Source organism: Pristiophorus japonicus, chromosome 5 (assembly GCF_044704955.1).
Source record: "Pristiophorus japonicus isolate sPriJap1 chromosome 5, sPriJap1.hap1, whole genome shotgun sequence".
NCBI lineage: Eukaryota > Metazoa > Chordata > Chondrichthyes > Pristiophoridae > Pristiophorus > Pristiophorus japonicus.
In genome coordinates this window covers 217768537-217791702 of record NC_091981.1, presented here as the reverse complement: position 1 = coordinate 217791702, position 23166 = coordinate 217768537, and the positions used below count along the sequence as shown (strand labels likewise).

The following is a 23166-nucleotide window of genomic DNA, read 5'->3' as shown; positions in this document are numbered from 1 at the left end:
AGGAACTGAAGGATATCCTCCTTAGGCGGGAAATTGTGTTGGGGACATTGATGGGATTGAAGGCCGATAAATCCCCGGGGCCTGATAGTCTGCATCCCAGAGTACTTAAGGAAGTGGCCCTAGAAATAGTGGATGCGTTGGTGATCATTTTCCAACAGTCTATCGACTCTGGATCAGTTCCCATGGACTGGAGGGTAGCTAATGTAACACCACTTTTTTAAAAAGGAGGGAGAGAGAAAACGGGTAATTATAGACCTGACATCAGTGGTGGGGAAAATGTTGGAATCTATTATTAAAGATGAAATAGCAGCGCATTTGGAAAGCAGTGACAGGATCGGTCCAAGTCAGCATGGACTTATGAAAGGGAAAGCAAGCTTGACAAATCTTCTGGAATTTTTTGAGGATGTAACTAGTAGAGTGGACAAGGGAGAACCAGTGGATGTGGTGTATTTGGACTTTCAAAAGGCTTTTCACAAGGTCCCACATGAGATTGATGTGCAAAATCAAAACACAAAGTATTGGGGGTAATATACTGACGTGGATAGAGAACTGGTTGGCAGACAGGAAGCAGAGTCTCGGGATAAATGGGTCCTTTTCAGAATGGCACACAGTGATTAGTGGGGTGCCGCAGGGCTCAGTGCTAGGACCCCAGCTCTTTACAATATACATTAACGATTTAGATGAAGGAATTGAGTGTAATAATTCCAAGTTTGCAGATGACACTAAGCTGGGTGGCGGTGTGAGCTGTGAAGAGGACGCTAAGAGGCTGCAGGGTGACTTGGACAGGTTAGGCAAGTGGGCACATGCTTGGCAGATGCAGTATAATGTGGATAAATGTGAAGTTATCCACTTTGGGGGCAAAAACACGAAGGCAGAATATTATCTGAATGGCGGCAGATTAGGAAAAGGGGAGGTGCAATGAGACCTGGGTGTCATGGTTCATCAGTCATTGAAAGTTGGCATGCAGGTACAGCAGGCGGTGAAGAAGGCAAATGATATGTTGGCCTTCATAGCAAGGGGATTTGAGTATAGGAGCAGGGAGGTCTTACTGCAGTTGTACAGAGCCTTGGTGAGACCTCACCTGTAATATTGTGTTCAGTTTCGGTCTCCTAATCTGAGGAAAGACATTCTTGCTATTGAGGGAGTGCAGCGAAGGTTCACCAGACTAATTCCAGGGATGACTGGACTGACATATGAGGAGAGACTGGATCGACTGGGCCTTTATACACTGGTGTTTAGAAGGATGAGAGGGGATCTCATCGAAACATATAAGATTCTGACGGGACTGGACAGGTTGAATGCGGGAAGAATGTTCCCGATGTTGGGGAAGTCCAGAATTAGGGGACACAGTCTAAGGATAAGGGGTAAGCCATTTAGGACTGAGATGAGGAGAAACTTCTTCACTGAGAGTTGTTAACCTGTGGAATTCCCTGCCGCAGAGAGTTGTTGATGCCAGTTCATTGGATATATTCAAGAGGGATTTCGATATGGCCCTTAAGGGTAAAAGGATCAAAGGGCATGGAGAGAAAGCAGGAAAGGGTACTGAGGTGGATGATCAGCCATGATCTTATTGAATGGTGATGCAGGCTCGAAGGGCCGAATGGCCTACTCCTGCATCTATTTTCTATGTTTCTATGTCAAAGGCAGCCACTCTCACCTCACCTTGGGAATTCAGCTCTTGTCCATGTTTGGATCAAGGCCGTAATGAGGTCTGGAGCTGAGTGGTCCTGGTGGGACCTAAACTGAGCATCGGTGGAGACACCTGTAATAGGTGTTTTCCCCATGCAGTAAATAGGCGAAAATAGATGTTCCTTACCTCTCGCCACATTTTCTGTACAGAAGACTATCTGGATGCCCCAGCACAGGGGCACCAGAAAACATAGTACTGTGCCTGCTTTTGAATCCTTGCCAACTGATGGCCCTTCAGGGGTCATGGGAAAAGTTGAAGAATTACAGGTATGTCTGCTCCAACATGTATTTACTGTGGCGTTCGGCAGCCAGAATATTCCGATGTTTGTCTGAGGCCTGTAGCTGCATCTTGTTGCTCTGCCCGTTCTGTCAGTGCTATGCTTGCCTCATGAGCCAGTGGCTGGAGTGCCCCAGGCCATGCAATTGGCCCGAGACTGAAAATCTGGGGCTGTACAGGAGCAGGACACCTGAAGGTAATAAAGGGGAATAGATTCAGGATTGTCAAACGCAGGAGGAAGATAGATCACTTTTCGTACATGGTTATTACAACATGTAATATTTTAACATAAGTGTCATTTATGACAGAGATTATAATCATATCATATACCATATGGGCAGTCCCTCGAAATGAGGATGACTTGCTTGCATTCCAAAAAACGGATGTGTTCACAGGTGTTTCAATGAAGGACCTAATATTCCAGGTGCCGAACTACATCTTCAAGGGTGGAAGATGCCTGTGCGTGGATTTTTTTTAACGTGTGGTGGCCATTGCACACCAGCCACCACATGGGCTTGAGTCTTGGTCCAGTGGCAAGGATTACCCAAGACGACTGGAGACCAGCTCTGCTGTATGGGCCTAGTGCGCACACATATCGCAGTGTGGGCTGGCCCATGCTGCCCCTGGGCCCTCGCCTCTTCTGGCCCCGAACTCATGGCTCTCCTGGGCCCCGATCACATCCCTCTACGTTCTCTCGCCGCTCCTTTGCCCCGACCTCGCCGCTCCTGCTGTATCTGCCCGCGCTCCAATCGCTGACCTGGACCTTGATGACGTCCCTCTTTGCTACTGTCGCCCTCCTGCACCAGCTCGCGCTGTACCTTGAAGTGGTACGCCGCCTCGCTGCCCATGACTGCCGCTCGCCATTCCTGGCCCCGACCTGCTGCTGATGGCCTCTCGCAGGTTGGGGCCGTCGCTCCTTTTATGGGCCTGACCTGCCGCTGATGGTCTCATTTAAATGGACTGTGGGGAAGAGCATTGAAACAGATTCAAGAGACCGCAGCCTCTCTTTGTCTCTACAGCACAATAGAGCAAATGGCCTCGTGTCCTGTAATTTTATGATTTTTCATGTCTTTTTAACTGCCCTCTGAAATGGTCTCGCAAGCCAGTCAGTTGCATAAAACCACTTCTTGCTGCGAAGTGCAAAAACTACAGACATGTACTAGTGGGGGATTTCAACTACCTTAATATTAACTGGGAAAAAAAGCAGCGTGAATGGTACAGAGGTTGCAGAATTCCTAAAATGCATTCAGGAGAACTTCTTTAGCCAGTATGTAACAAGCCCAACAAGGGAGGGGGCAGTTCTGGACTTGGTTTTGGGGAATGAAGAGGAGGAGGTGGAAGGGGTATCAGTGGGAAAGCATTTTGGTGCTAGTGATAATTCAGTAAGATTTAGGGTAGTTATGGAAAAAAACAAAGAAGGACTCGGGGGGGGGGGGGGGGGGGGGGAGTTCTCAATTGGGGTAAAGCCAATTTTGCAGAGCTGAGATGGGATTTGGCCAAGGTGGACTGGAAACGGCTACTTCATGGGAAATCAGTGTCCGAGCAATGGGAGGCATTCAAGGAGGCGATCCTGAGGGTACAGAGAAAGTATGTTTCCTTTAAAGAAAAGAGTGGGGCTAACAAATTTAGAGCCCCCTGGATGTCAAAGGACATACAGGGTAATATAAAGAAAAGAATTGATGCTTATGACAGACTCCGAGAACTCAATACTGCAGAGACTCGAGAGGTGTATAAGAAGTGCAGGGGTGCACTTAAAAAATCTATCAGGAAAGCAGAGAGAACATGAAAGAATGTTGGCAAGTAAAATCAGAGAAAACCCAAAAATGTTTTATAAATACATTAAGAGCAAGAGGGTAAATAGAGAAAGAGTGGGGCCTATCAGAGACCATAAAGGAAATCTGTGTGTGGAGGCAGAACATGTGGTTATGATTCTTAATGAATACTTTGCATCTGTTTTCACAAAAGAGAGGGGCAATGCAGACTTTGCAATGAGGGAGGAGGAGTGTGAAATATTAGACGAGATAAACCTAGTGAGAGAAGTATTATTAATGGGCTTAGCAGCTTTGAAAGTGGATAAATCCCCAGGCCTGGGTGAAATGTATCCCAAACTGTTGAGAAGCAAAAGAGGAAATAGCAGAGGTTCAGACCATCATTTTCCAATCCTCTCTGGCTACAGGTGTGGTGCCAGAGGACTGCTAATGTTGTACCTTTGATTAAAAAGGGAGAAAGAGAAAGACCGAGTAATTACAGACCAGTCAGCCTAACCTCAGTGGTGGGAAAATTATTGGAAGAAATCCTGAGGGACAGGATACATCTTAATTTGGAAAGACATGAATTAATCAAGGACAGTCAACATGGATTTGTTAAGGGACAGTCGTGTCCGACTAACTTGATTGAATTTTTCGAGGAGGTAACCAGGAGGGTCGATGAGAGCAGTGTGTATGTTGTAGTGAATATGGATTTTAGCAAAGCTTTTGATAAGGTCCCACATGGCAGACTGGTCACGAAAGTAAAAGCCATGGGATCCAGGGCAAAGTGGCAAGTTGGATCCAAAATTGGCTCAGAGGCAGGAAGCAAAGGGTAATAGTTGATGGCCGTATCCAGTGAGGTTCCGCAGGGTCACTTGCTTTTGTGGTATATATCAATGATTTGGACTTAAACGTTGGGGGTATGATTACGTTTGCAGATGACACTAAAATAGGTTGTGTGGTTGATAATGAAGAAGAAAGCTGCCGATTGCAGGAAGATATCAATGTACTGGTCAGGTGGGCAGAATATTGGCAAATGGAATTCAATCTGGTTAAGTGTGAGATAATGCATTTGGGGAGGTCTAACAAGGCAAGGGAACACACATTAAATGAAACGACACTGAAAAGTGTAGAGGAACAAAGGGATCTTGGAGTGCAGGTCCACAGATCCCTAAAGGTAGCAGGCCAGGTTGATAAGGTGGTTAAGAAGGCATATGGAATACTTGCCTTTATTAGTCGAGGCATGGAATACAAGAGCAAGGAGGTTATGCTTGAACTATATAAAACACTGGTTAGGCTGCAGCTGGAGTATGGTGTGCACTTCTGGTCACCACATTACAGGAAAGATGTGATTGCATTGGAAAGGGTGCAGAGAAGATTTACAAGAATGTTTGCTGGACTGGAGAATTTTGGTTGAGGAAAGATTAGAGACGCTGGGTCTGTTTTCTTTAGAACAAGGAGGCTGAGGGAAGACCTGATTGAGGTGTATAAAATGATGAGGGGCCTGGATAGAGTGGATCGGAAGGACTTGTTTCCCTTGGCAAAGGGGTCAACTACCAGAGGACATAGATTTAAAATAATTGGGGAGAGGTTTAGAGGAGATATGAAGGGAAATTTATTCGCTCAGGGTAGTGGGGGTCTGGAAGTCACTTCCTGAAAGGGTGGTAGAGGCATGGACCCTCAATACATTTAAAAGATATTTGGATGTGCATTTACAGTGCCATGACCTACAGGGCTACGGATCAAGAGCTGGAAAGTAGGATTAGGCTGGATAGCTCTTGGTCAACCGGCGTGGACACGATGGGCCGAAATGGCCGCCTCCTGCTTCCTGCGCTGTAAATTTCTATGATTTTATGAACGCCCACCTCCATCTTCTCAGGACAACTATGGATGGACAATAAATGGCAGATTTGCCAGTGACTGCACCATCCCGGGAATGTGTGAGAAAATATATTGGATAGATAGCCCAAGATTCCTTGACGAGGTGTTGCCTATCAAAACTTTCCGCATTTACTGCTTGCCCATGCCAAGCTTTCACCACAACCCTTTATAGTTAATTCCCGCATACCCATATTTTAGCAGGACTCATTCATTCAATCTGTAATATGCAATCAAAAGCTTTGCCACACTGACTTCCAAGGGCTTCACATATCAAATCATTGTTGCACAACCTACTTACACCCAGAAGGGGCTTCCAGTTGGGCACATTTCTGTTGCTGTGTATGTACTTCAACTTGCAGCAGGTCAGATTACTTCCCTGCTTGTGTGACGAGATGGCACCGAATACAAGGAACCGACCCGAACTTTAGAAAACGGTTGTTTTGTGATGACTTTTGTACAAACTTGCAAAAAAAAAATCAAGTGATTGATTAGAAGACAACTCTTTGCGGCAGGGAATTCCACAGGTTAACAACTCTCTGAGTGAAGAAGTTTCTCCTTATCTCAGGATTAGAAGACCAGACTGATTCCCGGGATGGCTGGACTGACATATGAGGAGAGACTGGATCGACTGGGTCTTTATACATTGGAGTTTAAAAGGATGAGAGGGAAACATATAAGATTCTGACGGGACTGGGCAGGTTAGATGCGGGAAGAATGTTCCTGATGTTGGGGAAGTTTAGAACCAGGAGACACAGTCTTAGGATAAGGGGTAGGCCATTTAGGACTGAGATGAGGAGAAACTTCTTCACTCAGAGTTGTTAACCTGTGGAATTCCCTGCTGCAGAGAGTTGTTGATGCCAGTTCATTGGATATATTCAAGAGGGAGTTAGATATGGCCCTTACAGCTAAGGGGATCAAGGGGTATGGAGAGAAAGCAGGAAAGGGGTACTGAGGGAATGATCAGCCATGATATTATCGAATGGTGGTGCAGGCTCGAAGGGCCGAATGGCCTACTCCTGCACCTATTTTCTATGTCTAAGTCTATGACAGATTCTTCGCTGCATTCTTAATATAACATGGAGTAAGCACATTTATTTTTATTTTTATTTTATTTGTAAATTACTAAAATTTGTGGAGAAGATTAAAAAGAGTAAATGTTTGCCCTTTAAGGAGGTATGGGCAAATAAGAGCATGCATATATATAGTCACCATCCTTATCTATTACAATACATCGGATGTGAGCTCAGTAACTCTGTTATTATGGATGATGGCATCACTAATGCCTTTGGCAGCTGCATCCTCCTGTGTCTGCATGCCCACTTGTTTGTCCGCCTCCGCCATCCATCTGTCATGGCTCTCTAACAGGATGAAACAGGCAACAAAATAATTACAAGTCTTCCCAAGGCTAGGTGGTAATCAGTGTAATGTCTATGGATCTATCTTTTAAAATTAGCAGTTGCACACTCTTATCTTTGTAGCAATATAAATCTTGTTAGACTTGTGTACAGTTTGCATAATTTGGCAGCAGAGTCTTCTGATCATTGTCTCTGCCACCTGCAAAAGAGAGAACGTCCTTAAACACGGTACAGGCACTGATATTTATGGGGCTGAAATTGCGGCTGGAGGCTTCCTGCGGGCAATTGCCTCCGCCCTGAAACATTTCTACGAATTTACCTGGTGGTCTGGGAGGAGTGTGGGATTCCGGTGGGGAGGCCTTCTCTTCCCGCACTGCGAAGCGCACTCCCGTCCTCCTGGTTCCCACGCAGAAGGTGCAGTTACATGTGACTGCTCAGCCAATCAGGTACAGTATTCCACAGCTTTCTCATTAATAGCAATGAGAACTCAGTATCTAGGAGTTCTCATTGTTATTAATGAGAAAAAAAAACCAAACACACTAAACACATATAATAAAAAATTAAAAAACACACCTCACATAATTAAAATTAATTAAAATTAAAATTAATAAATATAAATTTTTTTCCTGAGTTTTTAAAGATTTTTTAATTGCAGTTAAAAATAAATGTCACGTAGTGGGCAGGGTTTTTGAAAATACATTTTTTAAATTTAATTTAATATTTTTGTATGTTTTTAAACTCTTATGCCTGTAAAAATAGGCTATGTGCTTTTATTAGGTGCAAGAATTTTGAGGACATTTGCTGGGCAAGATATGGGTAAATATCGCAATCATGCCCTTGCAAATGTCTTCGCATCCGATGTGCGTTGGATCTGTCAAGCTCCAGCTTGACAGATCGGAAAAGCCGGTTTTCATCACATGCGCATTGTGTGCTGAAAAATGGCTTTTGCGATGCCTTCCTGGGCCCATAGACACTCAGTACGGACCCAGAGAGGCCGGGATTTCCAGGCCGATATGTTTGTGTTGCTGAGCAATTGTTGGCCAGTCTCTGGAGACATGTCTGCTTATTTCTAAACTGACGTGGATAAATGGGTAATACATGTTGTCGGGGTAACTGGCACAAACCTGGGAATCTTAGCCTCTCGTAACCTCTGCACATTTCTGTTATGGGTTGACTGGCACATTGTATGTGATGGATGGAATAAAGTCGATAGCTCTCAAAACATTGGGGGAGTGACCAGTGCAGAGAAAGCATCGAACCAAGAGAGGCTTACCTGTATACAGCGCCTTTCGTGTCCTCTGGACATTCCAAAGTGCTTTGCAGCCAATGAAGTACTTCTGATGCGTAGTCACTGTTGCAATGCAGGAAACGCAGCAGCCAATTTGCACACAGCAAGATCCCACAAACAGCAATGTGATAATTAGCAGATAATCTGTTTTTAAATGTTGATTAAAGGATAAATATTGCCCAGAACACTGGGAATCAAAACCATGCGATTTTGATCCTGACATTCTCCTGAGTAAATCAGTAATCTGGAGAGAATTGACAGAACATTGTTGACTGCATGATGCCAACAGCTGCTATGGTGAGGGTCCGAAGATTGTTGCAGAGAAAGTGAATGTTTAGTCCTCTCATTAGTTAATGTGCGCCTGATTACACGTCCAAAATCTCTTCACTTTTCATATTGCATTAATGGTAGTTATTTTACCATTCAATAAACCTAGTATCTCTCAATCTTCCCAGAATTCTAGCCTACCTGTGCCATCTGACTTCCATTTACAAAGTGGCAATTAAAAAAACAAACTTGATTGACATTTTTATGCTCCTAACATTGTTGATTTTGTTGTAGTGGAATATAGAATAAGGGAGCAAAGAGAGACATTGAAATGCTATATTTTTTGAGTGCAATCACTGGTTGCAGTATCATGTTTAATTTATGGGGTCACTAATGTTACATACCAACTGTCAGCACTTTGTACTCTGTGTTTTGGCTGCTTGGTCTGAGTGTCAGTGTTTGACAGAAATCAGCCCAAACCACACTCCACTTCTCTTACTGCCACTTATGTCTGAATCTGACCAAATTATTTCTGCTGCTGCACACTATATATAGGTGGGCATTGTCATGAAAGCAAGAGTTCCTACCTATAGTAGTCTGATCAGAATCACTTCACCGGAGAGGTTGGGTGGGGATAGCACTGAGGGGAATGAAAAAGAGGAAGAATGGATGAGAAGGAAGGGGAAAATATATCGCAAGAAAGGGGGGAAAATGGATTGCAATAGTGGGAAGATGGAAATGAAGGAGGAAGGCACAGGGCTGAAGCTGAATTGATGCTTTTCAGAAGAGAGGGGACTTTTGCTTGGGAGGAGAGGGAAGGGGGAATGAGCTCATACTGGCACTTTGTGAGGGGAGAATGGGCTGTATTTTGGAGCAGTGCTTTAGCTTGATCGTGGAATGAGGGTGCCAGCATTAACTGAGAGGGAAGGCTAGTGCCAGCATAAACTGTGGGCAGGGTTAAAGAGTGCCAACATGATATCTGAGGAGGGAAGAGTGCTTCAACTGCAGGAGTGAAAGAGCAACAGCTTAACTGGATTTGAGGCAGAGGTAAGGGGCAGGTTGAATTAACAGGAAAGTTTGCCAATCGGGACTGGGAGGGTTTGGAGGAGAAGAAATCATCTCTTTGAAGGGTAGGGAATTGGATGGGTGCAATATCTCGGAACTGTATCCAGAGAGGATAGAATGCCTTTGTGAATTGGGTGGTGGCGAGATCGGATGTGGCATAGTGAGTGTTGTAGTAACATTTAGGGAAGTGATGGTCAGATTGAACTGTTGAAAATCAAAATGTAACTTTAAAAAAAAATGAAAAATCTATTAATTATGAAGCATAAAAGTGCATAACTGAAGCAGAATGCACCATTTTAATTAATTTTCAATGGAATCAATCCTTGGGGCTCACCAATTTTGTGTCACCAACATTTGAATTTCCCCATCTGGCTTTGGTGTACAGGTTGAATCTCCCTTATCCGGCACCCTTGGGACCTGGCCTGTGCCAGATAAGGAATTTTGACGGATAAAGGGAGGTCACGCCGAGGGGGGGGCGGGGGGAGGTCGATGCCCTGAGTAAGCCGCAAAGTTTCAGCGAATTGAGTGTCAGCGGGCCCCAAAGTTGGGGTGGAGGTCAGCCACGTTCTGCGCATGCGCCCCCGGCTACCAGAATCATGCCGGATGAGGGGTGGTGCCGGATAAAGGAGTTCCCGGATAAGGGAGGTTCAACCTGTATGTTTTTTCCTGTACTTGTGATACAATGTTATGTATACCCATTGCTTAATTTACAAAGTATGTACAACTACTTTTCGCATGTCAGCGCCATTCTTGAGTCATCTGTTTTTGAGGTGGTCAGCTTTTTTGAATCTGTGGGCAAGCTTTTGCTGCTTTTCTAGGTTGGCAATTGTGATTTGTACACAAAAACATAATCCAATATGGGATGCTCTCCACATACACACACACTGTGTCAAGTTAACTTGGTATAAAACTTGGCTTCAAGTCTATTTTGTTAGCTAGTGGTTACAAGCATCGCCTTTTTTCGGTGGTCAGCTAAAGTGTAGTGAAGCACTTTGAATTTCCATGACTTTGACCAGAGCGTAAGGATGCTTGAATGCAAATTATTTGCTTTCATGTGGCTTGGGACGAGTTTTTAAAGTTTATTCAAACTGATTCAAATCACATACTGCGTCAGCAACAATGTTGCATGAAATCCTTCTGATTACTGAAAAGCTGCAGCCACAAATATTCAGTATCAGCAGAGTGCAGGAACCATGCAAACGCACCACATGGATGTCCAAAATGTTTTACAAACTGAGCATGCCATGTCTGGGGGAGGACGGTGCTTATGACTTGTTAAAATATTTACGGTCTTCATCTGAGTTACTTTTTAGGCAGGCATTAAGGGGACCCATTTATTCACTGAAATGTGTCTACCGATATCCTGGAGCTTTTATGGCTTCCTTGAGGAATACTATCAATTTAAAAAGGGGCCGAGCAGACAGATAGGGATAAGTCAGAGGTATTTTTTCTCTGCCAAACTGCCCCCTATTGCTATCGGTCTACAGGCAGAAGCTCTGAATGGCTGACGATTTGACTCCAGCCATTCGAAAGGGAAGAATTTGCTTTTGAAAAAGGGCAAGTTGGCCCTATTTGAAAGAAGCCAGTGTTTAATTTTGTTCAGTTCGAGCACACTGGAAAACTAACCCATTCCATCTTGAGGGAATATAGATCGTGAGAGAGAAAAATAGACATGTTCCTGCTTGCCCTTCAAATCATACATTCTGCTGACTGATTGTCAACGTACTTGTGGTGGTCACGAAAAAGGCATACATCTACAATAATCCAGGTTCGAGGATTGTCAGCAAACATACCAAATCGAGAAAAAAATCATAAATATAATTATATTATCGTATTCTGTTTTACGTAGGATTCCTCTTTATAAACAGAGTTCATTTTAAATGCATAAGATTAAAGTAAAGTGGACACATCCATTGTTTTAAAAGTAGAGTTTAGAAATTTGACATAGCTTGGTCTGCAGTGAAATTAAGCATATTTAAGTGTGCATCATTGTTCACAAATCTTAATTGAAAAATGTAGATTTCTGGAACTGTCTTGACATTTCAGGTCGCCGTCTTATTGATGTGTTTCTTTTTTTTAGCTCTTTTTGTTTCAGTTGCTGCGGGGCCTCTCCTATATTCATCAACGCTACATCCTGCACCGAGACCTGAAGCCTCAGAACTTACTCATCAGTGATACTGGGGAGCTGAAATTGGCAGACTTTGGTAAGAAATGGGAGTTACTCCAAGTAGAGGCAAATCATGTAATGGTTACATTCGCATTTAGACCGCAAATCTAAACCTATTGCATTATTTGTTAATCAGACCAAAACTGGAGTACTGTGTGCAGTTCATATAATTTAATCACAGGAAAGATATCATTATTCTTGAAAGGGTGGAAAGGCAACCAACAAAAGTTATTACAGATGTCGGGAATTTAAGTTACAAGAAATTAAAGATGTTGGGGTTGATTTCTTTGGAAAAGATGATTTTAGAGTGATCTAATTGCTGTTTTAAAGTAGAATTGATCAAGGCAAATTGTCCACTGTGCTTGCAATATGAGAAGCACAAGTTTTAAAGATTAGGAAGTTAGAACAAGAAAGGAAATCTACCTGAGGTTTTTTGCTTGAAAGGATAATAAAAGTTGTGAATATGCTACCTAGGAAGACCATTGAATCAGGCAACATAAATGGGTTCAAGGGACAATTAAAAGTGTGTTTGGAGAGAGAAGAAATTGTGGAGCATGGTGCGAAGTGGTTAGGCAGGGTTGATATTTGAAAAAGGACAGATTTGTTTGGGTGTAATGGCTTTATCCACCCCTAAAAGCTCTTGGGTTAATTCTGCAAGTGTAAATCATATCATTGCATTGTATATATTATGCACACCATTTACTGTTTTAAATTATGTACACAAATATTTAGTTTTCATTGTCAAATTCCATTCATTATTGAAAAAGGAAATTGGGTTATGATTTGGTTTTCCCCGGCTTACATTTTTCACAATTTATTTTTTAAATTTCCCTTCACTCTGAGGTCATAGTTAAGCCTATTCTGGATTCTGATATGAGCAAAATTAATTTTGTTGTATTTTCATCAAAACATCCACATTCGATGATGTAGAAATGCTTTGTCTGTGCTGTGCCTTGTCATATCTTAAGCAGGTACTTTTGCCTTTGGAACTCATTCAAAACAATACGTTATCACTCAGACTTTCTACTTTTAAGAGTTATACTCGTACTAGAATCCTTGAATACAGCTTGTTTTGCTGTTTGTCAGATTCACAACATAGGGCTCAATTTTCCCCAATTATCTGCGCTGTTTTTTGTCGTGCACCGTTTTTTTTTGGAGTAAATTCAAATCTCCAAGTTTCCCCAAAGTTTCTGCGCTAGCGTGATTCACTTGGGTAGGATTTTTTTTAGGCTATGATTTTTTTACCTCATTGGGGGCGTAACCTGCCACCCGCGCCAATTCTGGCCATTTGAGCAAGTTTGGCCAACTACGATATACTCCAATTTTTCTCAGGACCACTCTGGAAAAACCTTCTGGGCAGTTAACAAAATCGGTGCAGGTAAGAGAATCAGCGCAGAAGATCCAGTTCCACGACTCGGACAGCAGCAGCAGCAGCAGAGGGGAGAGAGGCGAGAGGGAGAAGCCTTTCGCCCAGGGTTTGGAGCGGCACCGGGAGGAGGGAGGCCTTTCGGCCAGGGCCAGCAGCAGCAATCGGGAGGAGGGGAGAGGGAGGTTTTTCGGCCAGGGTTAGGAGTGGCACCGGGAGTGGGGGAATAGACTTTTGGCATAAACTCTCATAATTTAATGCTGGTAAGCTGCTGCAATGTGCAAGGTGCTTGTGCAGGTTGCTGTGAGCTGCCCAGAATGTGTTATGTTTCACTTTCCAGTCTCAGCCAGTAGTGTGTCCCTCCTTACCCTGGTAACCCGATATTTTTGGTGCCGATTATAGGCTCCACCCCCAAAGCTAAAGGACAGGCTATGCAGCGCCAAAATCAACAATTCAAATGGGGAAATTTGGATGATTTATTTTGGCGTAGCTGGGCCCCAAAAAAACGGGCGTAACTCTTCAAGCACACCAAAAAAACGGCATTGGGGAAAATTGAGCCCAAAGAGTGAGTTGCATCCCAGGAACGGCATCAAGTGGCAACCTGTATTCATCATTGAGTTTGCTTTGTTTTGCCCAGTAGGCACCAGATATCATACTAAATTGAAGCATTTAATGAGGAAATCTTGCAGGGTAATTGGCAATTTCAGTATTAATGCATTGTTTAGTTTTTCTTTTGATTAAAGCCACCATGATTAACAGCTGTGTTTACTCAGTGTGAGGGGATCAAATAAGGCTTTGGAAAGCTACAATCTGCGTGACACTAATTGCTAAATTGCAGAAGAGTGGCACAGGCATTTGATGACTTTGCAGTACTTTCAAAGCAGTTGACTGAGCAATGATCAAAATGATTTTTGTCTTTGGAGGCCATCACATTTGTTTTACTTTACAAAGATGCTGTAGTATTTTGGAAAATTCACATGTCATTAAAAGGAAAAAAAGTATGGAATGATAGCGATGCATATGATAAAAAATGTGCTTCTGATGTAGAAAATATTTGAGAATTTTTCCTGTCATGGATGATTAATTGAGATCATTTTAAGTGTGTTAGTGTAAGAGAGAGTATATTATCTCTGCAAAATCAGTCACTGTGAAGGGCATCTCTGATACCTTATCTCTCTCTCCCTCTCTACATCTCCCTGTCTACATTGTGTCTCACGACCGTTTATCTTTAAAATATCATCCCTGCTAACTCTCCAGTACACTTCCTACCCCCTAATTCATACTGCAGCCGACAGCAACATTGCTGCTGCTGTTGATCTTCTCAATAGCTCCTGCCTTTAGTGCCCTTTTTCCCTCTGAGCCACTAATAGTCTCGCAAGCTCACATTTCACTCAGTACAGCTCCTACCTTCACACAATCTGAAGATTTGAGTACAGCTGCTGCATGCACCACCAGATCTGGCAGGACTGCCTCAGTAAATACTGCGGCTGTGGAATTCAACCTCGGCGGGGGAGCAAAATAGGCGGTAGCGGATCAAATGCTGGTTATACACCCTTTTCATTGACATGGCAACATAGGAACAGGAGTGGGCCTGTTCTGCTATTCAATCAGATCATGGCTGATTTGTACCACCATTGTATTTACATGCCTTCAATTCATATCCCTTGATACCCTTAGCCAATGGAACTCTTATTGATCTCTGTCTTGAAAATTTCAGTTGACCCAATATCCACAGCCTTTTGGGAAATATATTTCTAGAATTTCACTACCCTTTGTGTGAAAAAGTGCCTCTTGATTTCACTCCCAAATAGCTGAGCTCTAATTTTAAGATTATGTCCCCTTGTCCTGCATTTCCCCGTGGTTTCTCTGGATCTACGGAATCGAATCCTTCAGGCATTTTAAACACACTTGACTGTCTAAACCCAAGGGAATACAACCCAAGTTAATTCAATTTGCCCTCATAATTTAACCATTTAAGACCATGTTTCATTCCGGTGAATCAGCACTGTATCCCTTCCAATATATCCTCCTTGAGATGCAGTGCCCAGAACTGAGCTCAGTTCTCCAAATGGGGTCTGACCAAAGCGCTCTAGCTTTACAACAGCCCAAACTGGGATTTGAACTTCACATAACTAATCCAGGTTGATCACATCTCTGGTAACATTACCACTACACCAACACATCTGACAATCTATACAACTGAAGCATAACTTTCTCCCCTTTGTATTTTAGCCCCCTTGAGATGCATGCAATAAAGGTACAGCAGTTATCATGGGCGACTTTAATCTACACATCGATTGGGCTAACCAAACTGGTAGCAATGCGGTGGCGGAGGATTTCCTGGAGTGTATTAGGGATGGTTTTCTAGACCAATATGTTGAGGAACCAACTGGAGAGCTGGCCATCCTCGACTGGGTGATGTGTAATGAGAAAGGACTAATTAACAATCTTGTTGTGCGAGACCCCTTGGGGAAGAGTGACCATAACATGGTAGAATTATTTATTAAGATGGAGAGTGACACAGTTAAATCAGAAACTAGGGTCCTGAACTTAAGGAAAGGTAACTTCGATGGTTTGAGGCGTGAATTGGCTAGAGTACACTGGCAAATGATACTTAGGGTTGACGGTGGATAGGCAATGGCAAACATTTAAAGATTACATGGATGAACTTCAGCCATTATACATCCCTGTCTGGAGTAAAAATAAAACGGGGAAGGTGGCTTAACCGTGGCTAACAAGGGAAATTAAGGATAGCGTTAAATCCAAGGAAGAAGAATATAAATTGGCCAGAAAAAGCAGCAAACCTGAGGACTGGGAAAAATTTAGAATTCAGCAGAGGAGGACAAAGGGTTTAATTAAGAGGGAGAAAATAGAATACGAGAGGAAGCTTGCAGGGAACATAAAAACTGACTGCAAAAGCTTCTATAAATATGTGAAGAGAAAAAGATTAGTGAAAACAAACGTAGGTCCCTTGCAGTCAGATTCAGGTGAATTAATAATGGGAACAAAGAAATGGCAGACCAAATGAACAAATTCTTCGTGAAGACAGAACCAAAGTAAGACACAAATAATCTTCCAAAAGTATTTGGGGACTGAGGGTCTAGTGAGAAGGAGGAACTGAAGGATATCCTCCTTAGGCGGGAAATTGTGTTTGGGAAATTGATGGGATTAAGGCCGATAAATCCCCGGGGCCTGATAGTCTGCATCCCAGAGTACTTAATGAAGTGGCCCTAGAAATAGTGGATGCATTGGTGATCATTTTCCAATAGTCTATCGACTCGGGATCAGTTCCTATGGACTGGAGGGTAGCTAATGTAACACCACTTTTTAAAAAGGGAAGGAGAGAGAAAGTGGGTAATTATAGTCCGGTTAGCCTGACATCAGTAGTTGGGAAAATGTTGGAATCAATTATTAAGGATGAAATAGCAGCGCATTTAGAAAGCAGTGGCAGGATCGGTCCAAGTCAGCATGGATTTATGAAGGGGAAATCATGCTTGACAAATCTTCTGGAATTTTTTGAGGATGTAACTAGCAGAGTGGACAAGGGAGAACCAGTGGATGTGGTGTATTTGGACTTTCAAAAGGCTTTTGACAAGGTCCCACACAAGAGATTAGTATGCAAAATCAAAGCACATGGTATTGGGGGTAATATACTGACGTGGATAGAGAACTGATTGGCAGACAGAAAGCAGAGAGTCGGAATAAACGGGTCCTTTTCAGAATGTCAGGTAGTGACTAATGCCGCAGGACTCATTGCTGGGACCCCAGCTCTATACAATATACGTCAATGATTTGGATGAAGGAATTGAGTGTAATATCTCCAAGTTTGCAGATGACACTAAACTGGGTGGTGATATGAGCTGTGAGGAGGACGCTAAGAGGCTGCAGGGTGACTTGGACAGGTTAGGTGAGTGGGCAAATGCATGGCAGATGCAGTATAATGTGGATAAATGTGAGGTTATCCACTTCGGGGGCAAAAACACGAAGACAGAATATTAGCTGAATGGTGGTAGATTAGGAAAAGGGGAGATGCAACGAGACCTGGGTGTCATGGTTCATTAGTCATTGAAAGTTGGCATACAGGTGCAACAGGCGGTGAAGAAGGCAAATGGTATGTTGGCCTTCATAGCCAGGGGATTTGAGTATAGGAGCAGGGAGGTCTTACTGCAGTTGTGCAGGGTCTTGGTGAGGCCTCACCTGGAATATTGTGTTCAATTTTGGTCTCTTAATCTGAGGAAGGATGTTCTTGCTATTGAGGGAGTGCAGCGAAGGTTCATCAGACTGATTCCCGGGATGGCCGGACTGACACATGAGGAAAGACTGGATCAACTGGGCCTTTATACACTGGAGTTTAGAAGGATGAGAGGGGATCTCATAGAAACATACAAGATTCTGATGGGACTAGACAGGTTAGATGCGGGTAGATTGTTCCCGATGTTGGGGAAGTCCAGGACCAGGGGACAGAGTCTTGGGATAAGAGGCAGGCCATTTAGGACTGAGATGAGGAGAAACATCTTCACTGAGTTGTTAACCTGTGGAATTCCCTGCCGCAGAGAGTTGTTGATGCCAGTTCATTGGATATATTTAAGAGGAAGTTAGATATGGCCCTTACGGCTAAAGGGATCAAGGGGTATGGAGAGAAAGCAAGAAGGGGGTACTGAGGGAATGATCAGCCATGATCTTATTGAATGGCGGTGCAGGCTCGAAGGGCCGAATGGCCTACTCCTGCATCTATTTTCTATGTTTTCTATGTCTATAAGACCAACATGCTCTCAGCCTTTTTGATTACTTTTTGTACCTGTCCCCCAGCTTTTAGTGATCTGCGTGCATGGACACTCAAATCTCTTTGCTCCTTCACTCTTCGTAGTTTCTCACTGTTAAAAAGATGCTCCAATTTGTCTTTCTTTGATCCTTACACTTTCCCCACATTGAATTCCATTTGCCACAGGTTTGCCCACTCAATCTGTCGCTGTCCCTTTGTAACTTCCTGCTCCCATCTGCACAACTTACTGGGCCTTCCAGCTATGCATCATCTGCAAACTTGGATATGCTACTCTATTCCTTCATCCAAATCATTGCTGTATATGGTGAAAAGCTGAGGCCCCAGTACAGATCCATGAGGAATATCACTTGTCACATCTTGCCAATTCCCTTTATCCCTAATCTCTCTACCCTACCTCTCAACCAATTTTCAAGGCTGAGATCGATTAATTTTTGGACTCCAAGGGAATGAAGAGAGATGGGGATTGAACGGGAAAGTGGAATTGTGGTCGAAGATCAGCCATGATATTGAATGGCAGAGCAGGCACAAGGTTGCCTCCAATTCCATACGCTTTCATTTTTGCTAATCCCTTTTGCAGAATCTTATCAAATGCCTCCAGAAGTCCATATAGACATACCCTTGTACACCATGTTAGCAAACTCTCTTTTTTAAAAAAAAAAATCAACTAGATTAGTCAGACACAATTTACCCTTCACAAAGCCACCCTGACTCTCTGATCAGCTCATACTTGTTCAAGTGCTCAGTTACTCTGTCCGTGATGACAGATTCCAGTAACTTTCCCACAACTGATGCGAGACTGACTGGTCTTTAGTAACTTGATTTCTCTCTCCCTCACTCAAATAATGGAGTGACACTTCCAATTTAACGGCACAACTCCAGAATCGAGAAAATGTTAGAAAATTATGACTAATGCATTTGTAATTTACACAACTATTTATTTTAATAATAGAGTGGAAACCAGCAGGTCTTGGAGATTTGTCTATCTTCAGTCCCATTATTTTCACAATTGCCATTTTTTCAACTTGTATTAAATCTAATAAGTTCTTCCTCTTGACTTACTTTGTATCCCTTGTGCTGCTGGTATTTTATCTTGCTCCTTTACTGTGAAGATGGATATAAAGTACTCATCTTCCCTTTCCTTATTGTTAATTACAGTTAATGTGTGTCTGTGTTTAAGAGTATGTCTATGGACTTCCACGGGCATTTGATAAGATTCTGCAAAAGAGTTTAGCAAAAATGAAAGTGCATGTAATTGGAGACAACATTGCACCTGCTCTTCTCCTCCCCTCCCCTCCCCCACCTTCTCCTCCCCTCCCCCCCCCCCACCCACCTTCTCCTCCCCTCCCCCCCCCCCACCTTCTCCTCCCCTCCCCCCCCCCCACCTTCTCCTCCCCTCCCCCCCCACCTTCTCCTCCCCTCCCCCCCACCTTCTCCTCCCCTCCCCCCCCACCTTCTCCTCCCCTCCCCCCCCACCTTCTCCTCCCCTCCCCCCCCACCTTCTCCTCCCCTCCCCCCTTTTCTCCTCCCCTCCCCCCTTTTCTCCTCCCCTCCCCCCTTTTCTCCTCCCCTCCCCCCTTACTCCTCCCCTCCCCCTACTCCTCCCCTCCCCCCTTCTCCTCCCCTCCCCCCTTCTCCTCCCCTCCCCCCTTTTCTCCTCCCCTCCCCCCTTACTCCTCCCCTCCCCCCCTTACTCCTCCCCTCCCCCCCTTCTCCTCCCCTCCCCCCTTCTCCTCCCCTCCCCCCTTCTCCTCCCCTCCCCCCTTCTCCTCCCCTCCCCCCTTCTCCTCCCCTCCCCCCTTTCTCCTCCCCCTCCCCCCTTTCTCCTCCCCCTCCCCCCTTTCTCCTCCCCCTCCCCCCTTTCTCCTCCCCCTCCCCCCTTTCTCCTCCCCCCTCCTCCCTTTCTCCTCCCTTTCTCCTCCCTTTCTCCTCCCTTTCTCCTCCCCCCCTCCTCCCCCCCTCCTCCCTTTCTCCTCCCCCCCCCCTCCCCCCCTCCTCTTCCCCCCTCCTCTTCCCCCCTCCTCTTCCCCCCTCCCCCCCTCCTCTTCCCCCTCCTCTTCCCCCTCCTCTTCCCCCTCCTCTTCCCCCTCCTCTTCCCCCTCCTCTTCCCCCTCCTCTTCCCCCTCCTCTTCCCCCTCCTCTTCCCCCTCCTCTTCCCCCTCCTCTTCCCCCTCCTCTTCCCCCTCCTCTTCCCCCTCCTCTTCCCCCTCCTCTTCCCCCTCCTCTTCCCCCTCCTCTTCCCCCTCCTCTTCCCCCTCCTCTTCCCCCTCCTCTTCCCCCTCCTCTTCCCCCTCCTCTTCCCCCTCCTCTTCCCCCTCCTCTTCCCCCTCCTCTTCCCCCTCCTCTTCCCCCTCCTCTTCCCCCTCCTCTTCCCCCTCCTCTTCCCCCTCCTCTTCCCCCTCCTCTTCCCCCTCCTCTTCCCCCTCCTCTTCCCCCTCCTCTTCCCCCTCCTCTTCCCCCTCCTCTTCCCCCTCCTCTTCCCCCTCCTCTTCCCCCTCCTCTTCCCCCTCCTCTTCCCCCTCCTCTTCCCCCTCCTCTTCCCCCTCCTCTTCCCCCTCCTCTTCCCCCTCCTCTTCCCCCTCCTCTTCCCCCTCCTCTTCCCCCTCCTCTTCCCCCTCCTCTTCCCCCTCCTCTTCCCCCTCCTCTTCCCCCTCCTCTTCCCCCTCCTCTTCCCCCTCCTCTTCCCCCTCCTCCTCCTCCTTTACCCCCTTCTCCATCCCTCCCCCCTTCTGCTCCTCTCTCCCCCCCCTTTCTGCTCCTCTCCCCCCCCCCCATCGTTTCTCTCTCCCCCATTGTTTCTCTCCGTCCCCCCACCCCCCGTCGTTTCTCCACCCGCCCCTCCCCGTTTCCTCCTCTCCCCTCTTCCCCCCCCTCCCCGTTTCCTCCTCCCTGTTCTCCTATCTCCACTCCCTCTTCCCCCCCCCCCCCCTGTTCTCCACTCTCTTCCCCCCCCCTTGTTCTCCACTCTCTTCCCCCCCCCCTTGTTCTCTGCCCCCCCCCCGTTCTCCACTCTCTCTCCTCCCTCCCCGCCCTCCGTTCTCCACTCTCTCTCTCTCTCTCTCTCTCCCCCTCACGTTCTCCGCTCTCTCCCCCCTCACGTTCTCCGCTCTCTCTCCCCCCTCACGTTCTCCGCTCTCTCTCCCCCCTCACGTTCTCCGCTCTCTCTCCCCCCTCACGTTCTCCGCTCTCTCTCCCCCTCACGTTCTCCGCTCTCTCCCCCCTCACGTTCTCCGCTCTCTCTCCCCCCTCACGTTCTCCGCTCTCTCTCCCCCCTCACGTTCTCCGCTCTCTCTCCCCCCTCACGTTCTCCGCTCTCTCTCCCCCCTCACGTTCTCCGCTCTCTCTCCCCCTCACGTTCTCCGCTCTCTCCCCCCTCACGTTCTCCGCTCTCTCTCCCCCCTCACGTTCTCCACTCTCTCTCCCCCCTCACGTTCTCCACTCTCTCTCTCCCCTCACGTTCTCCACTCTCTCTCTCCCCTCACGTTCTCCACTCTCTCTCCCCCCTCACGTTCTCCGCTCTCTCTCCCCCCTCACGTTCTCCACTCTCTCTCTCCCCTCACGTTCTCCACTCTCTCTCCCCCCTCACGTTCTCCACTCTCTCTCCCCCCTCACGTTCTCCACTCTCTCTCCCCCCTCACGTTCTCCACTCTCTCCCCCTCACGTTCTCCACTCTCTCTCCCCCCTCACGTTCTCCGCTCTCTCTCCCCCCTCACGTTCTCCGCTCTCTCTCCCCCCTCACGTTCTCCGCTCTCTCTCCCCCCTCACGTTCTCCGCTCTCTCTCCCCCCTCACGTTCTCCACTCTCTCTCCCCCCTCACGTTCTCCGCTCTCTCCCCCCTCACGTTCTCCGCTCTCTCTCCCCCCTCACGTTCTCCGCTCTCTCTCCCCCCTCACGTTCTCCGCTCTCTCTCCCCCCCTCACGTTCTCTCCTCACCCCCCGCCCCCGTCAGTGATTCGTTCAAGTGGTGGTCAACGTGGAGGAAGGGTGGTAGTTGGCAATCAGTAAGAGGTTCCCTTGCAATGTTTGACCTTAAGTCATGAGACTTCAAGGGGTCCGGAGTCGATGTTGAGGACTCCCACCCACTGTGCCACCACCTCTGGTGGGGCTGTTCTGTTAGTGGGACAAGTAATGCCCAGGGTGGTGATGGACGAGTTTATATTTGGCCACTTCTATTCCTACTACTCAGTCTATTTCTAACGCTACATCTTATTACTTTGAATACAAGTTGTTCACAATTTAGTTTGTTATTATTTAGCTGTAGCCATTGTTTAAGTGGAATGGTTAAATAGAAACACAGACACACATGCCCACAAAGTCTGAAATAAAAACAGAAAATGCTGGAAATACGCAGCAGCTCAGGCAGCATCTGTGGAGGGAGAGAGAGTTAACATTTCAGGTCGATAACCTTTCATCAGAACTGGAAAAAGTTACAAGTATAACAGATTTTAAGCAAGTGCAGAGGCAGGGAAGGGCGGCGGGGTGCAGGGAGGGACGAACAACCGCAAAGTTCTGTGATAGGGTGGAAGGCAGGTGTGATTAAATGACAAAATGTATGATAGTGCAAAGCAAAAGGACAGGGTAATGGGACAAGTAAAGAAACAAAAGATGAGTCTAGAAGAGGTGTAAATGGGAATGACAGAATCATCAACAGCTGCCATGTCAAAAAATAGGGGCAGAGGCTATGGTTTGAAATTGTTGAACTCGATGTTGAGTCCAGAAGGCTGTAAATGCCAACACAAAGTCTGTTCTGTTCTGTTAATATTTTTTGGACAGTAACTGTAGAATAATACAGCTACAGAACATCATCTAGCTTGGAGAGCAAACCAACGCCCATACTAGTGTAAACTGATTAAACATTAACGAATCGATCTAAAAATTACTTTCATGAATAACAGGCCTGTTACCAAATTAAATTATTGCCTAAGTTTGCTTTTCTAGATTGTTCTGCCCTTCATAATGTGCTGAAGGAAAATGCAGATTGTATAGCCTCAGACTGAAGATTTATTGAAGAGTGTTGCTTTATTTTAAAATAGCCTTGAATTTACTGTCTGATTATAAATGTGAATATCCAATTTTGTTGTCTGCTGTTTTAAGACATTGTTTTGAAAAGGGTAATGTCTTCATTAAAATACAAAATGCATTTCATACAAAGGAGCTAAAAAGTTGTATGTTAATATTCACATAGCCACCGTATATTTACTTATAGTTAAAAATGGGAAGACTTCCGCTGGCGGTATACTTGTGTGTAGATTTTTACTAATAGACACACAACTGATTGAAATG

General features: G+C 45.6%; 1 protein-coding gene across 2 annotated transcripts in view; it reads left to right on the top strand.

Moving 5' to 3' along the window:
• cdk14 (cyclin dependent kinase 14) overlaps positions 1-23166 on the top strand; it is an 860906-nt gene that overhangs the window by 409918 nt on the left and 427822 nt on the right. For both annotated transcript variants that reach the window (XM_070881317.1, XM_070881319.1), the window contains one exon: positions 11651-11774. In XM_070881317.1, the coding sequence (XP_070737418.1) occupies positions 11651-11774 (124 nt within the window). The remainder of the gene's footprint in view (positions 1-11650; positions 11775-23166) is intronic.